The 7802-nt window shown below is 50.6% G+C and overlaps 2 protein-coding genes across 3 annotated transcripts; both read right to left on the bottom strand.

The window, feature by feature from the left end:
• Positions 1–3062: 3062 nt before the first annotated feature.
• On the bottom strand, positions 3063–5020 carry PV06_10908 (uncharacterized protein). Its single transcript, XM_016412502.1, has 2 exons — positions 4788–5020; positions 3063–4726 (listed from the first exon to the last, which is right to left on the bottom strand). The coding sequence occupies exons 1-2, from the start codon at positions 4844–4846 to the stop codon at positions 3718–3720; spliced, it is 1068 nt and encodes a 355-aa protein (XP_016257227.1). The 5' UTR covers positions 4847–5020; the 3' UTR covers positions 3063–3717.
• Positions 5021–5562: 542 nt separating this feature from the next.
• On the bottom strand, positions 5563–6134 carry PV06_10909. Of its 2 annotated transcripts, XM_016412504.1 has the most exons (2): positions 5908–6134; positions 5563–5835 (listed from the first exon to the last, which is right to left on the bottom strand). In XM_016412504.1, exons 1-2 carry the CDS (start codon positions 6048–6050, stop codon positions 5685–5687), a joined length of 294 nt encoding a protein of 97 aa, XP_016257229.1. In that variant the 5' UTR covers positions 6051–6134; the 3' UTR covers positions 5563–5684. The 2 variants fall into 2 exon arrangements, with proteins under 2 accessions (XP_016257229.1, XP_016257228.1); XM_016412503.1 differs by having other exon boundaries at positions 5563–6134.
• Positions 6135–7802: the final 1668 nt, after the last annotated feature.

The following is a 7802-nucleotide window of genomic DNA, read 5'->3' on the forward strand; positions in this document are numbered from 1 at the left end:
AGTCAACGTCTTCTGTTGCACCAAGCGAGACATGGCGTCGTCGGCGTTCGTTGAACACCGCCGAGCGTTGACAGTGACCTCTCGTCTACCAAATGCAGTCTCTGCAGCAATGCTCTAAAGACTCGCACCAGGTCGTCTTCGGTAGAATATGTCGCGGGAAAAACTGTGGTCCTAGCGGCTGTAAAGATGGAGTCATGTTGCTCTCTCGTAGAACTTCGGAATCGAGAATCGCATCGTCTGGTGCTGGATTCGTCAGACACCCTGTCAGGTGGAGGCGCGCTCTGAGACTTACGGATCTTTTCTGCTTATCATAGCTTACTCTCTATCACGAACTAGGGAATCTCTAGCTCAATGCAGTCGACCAACATGTTGTTTCCCCTCGCGAATCAAGCTTGAGTCTCAAAGCTCCCATACCTGGATGAGGTGCTTGTGTTAGACCTCTTGTACCCGAATGAGTTCCCCAATCTCGGCGGACAATCTTAGTTTGCGCCGAGGTAGATGATACACTTTCACTGGAGTAGGGTGCTCAAGCAGACCAGCATCGATAACTTTTGCGACTTCAACGAGTTAAATTCAGTCTTCTGATCCAGTCATTTGAAGGGTAAAGCTGGTGTTGTTGCCGCGTACGGCATGATATCCAGCGATGTAATGGTTCCTCTGTATTCCTTCCCCTACCTTGGTGGATGCCTTCAACCAAGGCCTGGGGAGACACCTGGAAATGTCTGCTATTCTTCCGCATCCAGTGATGCGTGCGAGGTTGATATGATAAGGACGCATATTGGTGATGTGCACGCCAAACGCGAAGATAACTATGATCAAGGGATAACGATTGGCAGGAGAGTGAAACAGCTGCGATGCTACAACCTGCTCCCATTAAGGCGACTCGGTCGTGACAGGTAAGGGGGTATGAAAACCTCGCTATCAGCGCTCCGAAGAGCGTAAAAGGAGCTTTTGTCAGGAGCCCTTTAATGGTCTACGAAGTTCGAACTCGAGAATAGTCGTTTCGAGTCTGCGATCGACTTGTTTTCCATCGACTCGTTTGCGAAGGTCTCATATCCTCGTAAATTTACGCCGTGCAACGTTTGGTGGCCTAATGCCTCTCTGGAGCTGTCAGTCTGTCCCATCTCCTCCCACCCCAGCCTATCCCAAGGCAGGCTTGCATGGATGGCCTGGTAAGAATTTCAGCATGAAGAGGCCAATGCTGTTGACATGTCGCTATAATACAATACTCTCGTTTCGCCATAATAAACTTGTTAAGCCGAGATCATAAAAATAAGTCTATCAAAGCCTTCTCGATGCTTGTTCATTAACGTACCAGCAGTCTTGACACGCGATGCTGAATCTACCTCCACCGCAATAATTTTCCCCTATCTGCCCTTCCGTATCCCCTAATTGTCCTTGCTTGCGGCATCGATATCGTCGATACTCAAGTAGTCTACACCTTCCCGGACCAACACGCGCCAGAGATAGTTTCGTAGGCCAATTGCCCAGGCAGGGATGCCTCAGGAGACCCTCAGGCCATGAGAATGGGCGCCGCGGATCTGGTGACGAATACGGTTGGGTTATGCTTGTGACAAGGAAGAGTGTCTTGGATATCAGATGGATTTGGTGAAGGACACCGAGGTGAAGTATGAGTTTGCCGGAGAGTAGACTACTAGGTTCTTCGGGTGAGAATGGAGATTGTCGTGATCCCATTCTGTCACTGAAGGGCCATCTGAGGTGGTGGAGAATGTAGAGGACTGTGATGGTCCCGTGAAGAAAGAGGACATTTCCTCTAGTGGAGCGTCATAGAAGATGTCTATGTAGGTCGAGCTGTGGACCACAAGATGAAACGAAGCGCTCCCTGACACGATGACCGTTACAGGTCCAGACAAAACCATGGTTCCGTTGAAATGAGTTAGAAAACTGCTCTCCCCAAACGGTGCGATGTAGGTCGACAGCCGATGCCAAGCGAGCCCAGGACTGTTTTTGAAATCAACCAGCAACACTAGAGGTTGCTCTGGACTGGCAGCAAAGACACCGTTGACGCCTCCTTCCAAGGATCCAAGCGAGGTCGGCACTTTATCTTGGTGGTTGAGAATATCCCGCAACGGGATCTAGGTCGAGACTCTTGAGGGTTCGATTGGGACGAACACCAGAAAGGGTGGGTGCGACGTAGAGCTCTTCGCCTTAAAGCCAGACATCGGCTTCGACGTTAGTACAGCCGACTCGCATCGCTCGGTACAGAGGTTCTTGTCGAAAATAGTCATTATGCGAATGACAGATGATGGGCTGGACTTCGCTTGTGAACCTTCGGAAATACCGTCTGCGAATTGCAACAACTCGAAGGCTTCTTTGTACGAACCAGAGATCAGATCCAGACCACCGGGGTAGAGCGCGACAGGGAACCAATTCAGGTATGACAGACATTGGACCACTCCTCTATCACTTGCGTCAGCTAGATCGTAAGCCTAAGGCAGCGAAGCTGTACACATACAGAAGCATCAAAGCCAACCGGAATAGGGATGAGACTTTCAAGTGTTACAGGAGTTGTCGAGGTCTGAGGCTCCAATATTGGTGTGACTGAAGGAGTTGCTTGCAACGGTTGATCCGTGTGGATGGAACTGGGCTATTACGAGCTTGAGAGAAGGTCTCGATGGACGGTCCTCTGCGCTCATTGTACTCCATCCCATGAAGTGATCGATGCAGTAGTCCAACTCGATATCCTCGGCATTGTTCGCCTCGTCACTGCTCCTCTCCCCAAGCATGGCTAGGAGGTATCAGGTAGTGCCTTGCGACTCCATCCTGTAAAGGGCATTGTCGACTTTAATCAATCCAGGAGACTTGGATCCGCGTGTGCTAAGGGTCACGGGGCTCTCCAGTGGTATAAGATCCAATTATTCCTGGAGCTGCCTTGCGATATCGTCACATTAGGAGTCGACAGCCAGTCTGAAATCGCAAGTAACAAGTCCCCACACGCAGGCCACACGTTTCTTCTAAGGCAATTGGCCTATGTAGGTGGAATGACACACGTGCGTTTAGATGCATCCCCAACAATCTGACGACTAATATTGATCTATTGAGTCTGATTTGCCGCATTGTAACACTGGGGCTAACGATCACACCTCTTTCCACCAAAGTGAATTCGCCTTGCCCCTTTGTCGCACCATCCTCGGTGTGCACCTCGAAAACACCTGGGCCATCGCAGTTGACTTTTGTAAGGTACAAGTAGAGAGTCTTGAGCCACCTCATCAAACGGTTCGACTCGGTCGGGCGCACAGTACGTGGGTGTTTGCCCCGACGCAACGGAGGTCCTATGCTTTCATTGTTTCGGTGGCAGGCCTTTTAAGATAGTCTTGATCGTCTGTGTTGCCATACCCAAACCGTGCCGTCCATGAGGACCTCATTAACCTTGTTGGCCCGTCATCAGCATATTTCTTACACGTTTGCTTGTGGCACGATCAAAAGGCTACAGCTTGTCCCTTGCCCCTGGTACATGTATGGCTGTTAGAGGCCAGCCCATGATAGGAACATCGGCGAGAGGTATACGGAGTACTCAACATCAAAATGCCGATAAACCTTGGCGTGGAGAACCCCCGGGCGAAGGATTCCTGCGAACATGAACCAAAGCTCGCCCTTGCATCACCGCCTTTTCACCCTTTCACTTGCTATGCAGGAGGAATGAACGACGTTTGGCCACTTCTAGAGGCCCACCCGGCCGTCTATTAGTCCCCTCTGCTATGGTAGAATGGGATGACTAGACGAGCTCGTTTGTTGTCTTCCTGCAGTGCCGGAGCTATAGGAACCTAGTTCGTAGTCAAAAGCTCCTCTTCCTTCCTCGGCAGGTTCGTCCTCTTCCTTGAACCGAATCAAAGCATGGCGCCTTGCTCTCGGACCCCAAGTGAGCAAGCCGTGCCCTCTGCGTACAGGTAGGTGGTAGAACCTAAAACTAGCCCATCCAAAGACCGATCCAATAACAGCGCCAAAAATAATGTCAAAGCCGGCGTGGTGAAAGTCGGCATATCTGCTGGAGCAGATGAACAGAGCCGCCACAATGGGCGCAAATGCGAGCGCAAACTGCCATAGCGGGGGGGCCGCTTGTCTGCTCCGTGCAGACGCGATCATCTGTCTCTTCCCACTTCCTTGCCTAAGTGGATCGATGGATAGGTCGAGGTAGGGGATCGTCAGGGAAAACCGCGCACACAGCCACAAGCTGAGGTAGACCATTCCGGCTGTTGAGAAAGAAGAATGGCCGGACGGAAAGGCGGCGAAGCCATCATCGAGTCGTCGCTTGTCAGATTGTTGGCAGATGCCCGAAGTCACGAGGGCCTGGGCTTCAGAGTCTAGGGAGACTCCGAAGCCGCCGACAATGAACTCAGAGATCCGAGACGTATCTGGCTGGCACACTGCAAGAAGGTGTGGGCGAGGCTTTCCCACCATATCCTTCAAGCCTGACGTTACAAACAGTGTGATGGCTAGGCCTGCACAGAGACCAAGCCATCCCACGTGAATTTCCCAGAGGGTTTTGCGAAAGCGGTGCGGTCGAGAAGCAGGTTGGAAGACTGGAAGAGTGAGGAGGTTCAAAAGCGCGATGATAGTAGCGGGAAGAACAAGGGCGACAATGATTAAGACCGGTAATGACACGATGTCTGGCCTGTTTGGATACGCGATGGCGGTGTCGGTGATTGAGAACGGTCTGTGAAAGCCATCGATATAGTTCAAGACGCCGCCGGTAGCAGCTACCACGCTATACAACGACAAAGGTCAGCAAGGCACATTAAAGAGGACGCGAAACAGAGACAACTGACACAACCACACCCCAATCGAGAATGTATGAAAACCAGACCGAGAAGTTGGCAGCCGTCATACTGTATGGAGCACACCCAAGGTTGGGGACAAAGTCGGATTTTCGAGAAACGAGGAGTGAGAAAACCGTACAAGTCGAACTCGATCTATTGAAATTCTGCCGAATCTCGCCAAATGCGAACAGGTTCACGTCGGGTACTCGCAACTCGTATCGAGTCTGAGTATGAAAGGATGAAACTAGCAGTCAAAGCAATAAGATTGTTGGAGGTTGGGAACTTGGCTAGCCTGCCAGCCTAAGTCAACAGCGGCAACCAAAGCCTCTGTATGTGTACTGCTTCTGAGCATGGCGACGTCGAAACGGGGCTAGTCAATGTACCGGCGGGGACCATAGTAATCCCGTCTTGACACCACCTCACCATTCTTCGCAAGGAGTATTGGTTGATACTCTGTAGATCTTTCAGGTCGACGCGCGGCCTTGACTTGGCTTAGAGGGACTCGGCAAGCTCATGTGCCTCACCTGGCGCGCTTCCAGGCGTAGTGGATCCGATCCTCACGAGCTTTGTTGAACAAACAACCAATTCCAATTGGCATGCAATCATCCGGAGTGGTCCACGGCCAAGTACAGTAAGCAGCTGCCTCGAGGTAGGCAAAAAGAGGTTGTGCGTGGACAATACAGTCAAGCGAGTAGTGTTTGGAGTAATCGTAGTAGCGAGCCGAGCAGATGCGAGCCAACCAAACCCTTCTCGAGCAGTTGAGTTGGGCCAGGTGGTAGACATCAGACCAAGTGAAACGTTTTCCCGGAAGTCTTTGCTCGGCCGGAGCTGTTTTCTCTATGAGGACTCGTATATGCTACTACTAACAACCTGCTGGTTTTGTGTGCTTGAAGACCGTCTCCCACCCTATCCCCCGGCTCCCCCCAAAAAGTGAATCAATTCGTTCAAGTATGGTTGTCGCCATACCCTATCTTTTCCAACGCCGAGCCCCCAACTTGCCATGTGTGCCACCAGTGAGCGATATGTACTGTAACATATAGGAACTAGAGCCGTCTGTCTATTTCGCCATGTCCGGTCTCTGAGCTGGAAAGTAACTTCAAGGTAGGGGCAGGTGATGGAAGCCACACACCTGCTTACACAATGTCTTTCGAATAGTTTGATCTTTGTCTTTCCCCAGTTCGTGGTCCAGGAATGAAAGGAGCACGGAGACAATGACACTTGTTTCCAGAGTCTCGCGAAAAACGATAAAGAAAATGGGAACCGCGAAGACATTTGGCATCTTGGTCGTCGAGGTGAACCGGCTTTCTAGTATTGCAGGGTATCGGTATGTATCCCGGGGCCTGTTTTGGGTGTATCTGCTCCGTGCGGACGAAAGTGCGAGGAAACGGCGGGGGTTTTGGTATAAATAGCCCTGATTGATAAGATATCGGGCTTGGCAATTGCACGAAGCGCGAGTATAGCAGATGACGGCATTCTTGGCATGACCCATACGCTCAGACCAGGATAGTCAATCTACAAACCCGAAGACCGGTGGGGACCCCAGGGAGCGGGACCTTCCAATATCATGGTCAAATAAATGGCTGCGGGCGATTCGATGGCTCTGTGAACAGTGACAGGGAAGACCCCACAGCCGCACTGCCGACCCAGGTTGCAGGCACGCGTGGCACCGCAGGCACCACACGAACAAATTCTCCCACCAAGCCTGTCTGAGTCTAAGTTTGGAACATACTAGAAAAGGCCGAAAGAAAGTTACTCCCTTACCCTTTCTTGACTGGAGATATCATTTTACGTATGGTATTCGCTTTCCTCGTGGTATAACACCGTAGACATTGATTACAGCAATGGTTTGTCGATCCAGTCGAGGAGGATCTGGCGATCAGATGAAGTTTCTGGGCTAGAATAGCCATTGTGAACGGCTTTTGAGGTCGACCGACTAGGGAAGGCGCAGAAGTCGTCTCAAATAGTTGATCTGGACACTTCAAAGGGAGTGAGGATACATTTCTCCGGTCGAGCTAGACCATAGATCCCGCCAATGACGTATTTGGGTGGCCTGCCTCTGACAGTGGATGACCTATTTGCCGTCGATGGATCTCTCAACTCCTACGCCTGCGGGACGAGGTTTTACCGCCAGTTGGATCGGTACTGTGGGATTTGCGATACCGCCTGTTCCAGTGACCTTGCGAGCCATGAAACTGCCCTTGCTAATTGGGGCGCTCCCGAGATTCTTGCTGATCGGCCTCAAGTTTGCCCAGCCATTCCTGATCCAGCGAACGATCAATTATTCAAAGAAGTCATATGTAACTTTACATCGCATGAGATCGCATACTGGGATATGTCAAGTCTGGCTTCAGAACTACCATCCCTTTTTCGTCGTAAACTAACTCTCTCCGATGTTTCTGCGGCATGTTGATGTGTATCCAAAACACTGGGGTGCCGATGTTGATTGTTCTTGCATGCGCATCACCGCTTTTGAGCACTGCATAGTTCGTATCCTGCTAGATCTTAACTTTTTTGCAATGTCTCGTCTTTGGGAATTCATCCTTACCCGTTTTAGGACACCGAGCATTTGAGCCGCAGGTTTGAGATTCTCTTCGAGCTTGTCGTCTTTGAATATTAGGATTTTTACGTTGCCTTCAAACGGGACAAAGCCCGACTCAGTGATGATGGAGTCGCAAATGCTGTCCTATTCATCTTCGCTTTTTTGGTCAACCATCGAATTCGAATTAATTCGGCGTCGGAGGAACCATATTCAGATTGAAGACGGGTAACTTGTGGGAACAGTGAATCGACGACCGGCGGTCTTATCGTTGAAAATCTGGGATTCACCTCGTTAGCGAGCCATCGTTATTCTGGGTCGTATGAACTATACTTTCTAGCGCAGTTGCATGCATACAATTCTTTACAAGTATAAGTCTCGAGCATCCACCAACATCATCTATTTTCATTGTGCCAGCTTGCAATTGAGCCTCGTCAAAGTACTTGCTACCGAAGCTGGTTTTTCTTCCTCTAGTTAGTGGTCACTAG

This window comes from Exophiala oligosperma (assembly GCF_000835515.1).
Source record: "Exophiala oligosperma strain CBS 72588 unplaced genomic scaffold supercont1.16, whole genome shotgun sequence".
Taxonomy (NCBI): domain Eukaryota; kingdom Fungi; phylum Ascomycota; class Eurotiomycetes; order Chaetothyriales; family Herpotrichiellaceae; genus Exophiala; species Exophiala oligosperma.

Coding starts and splice junctions, on each gene's coding strand:
- PV06_10908 (XM_016412502.1), bottom strand. CDS start 4,846: ATGACGGCTGCCAACTTCTCGGTCTGGTTTTCATACATTCTCGATTGG. Junction 4,727..4,787: donor CTCGATTGGGGTGTGGTTGT/GTCAGTTGTCTC, acceptor GTCGTTGTATAG/CGTGGTAGCTGCTACCGGCG.
- PV06_10909 (XM_016412503.1), bottom strand. CDS start 6,050: ATGTCTTCGCGGTTCCCATTTTCTTTATCGTTTTTCGCGAGACTCTGG.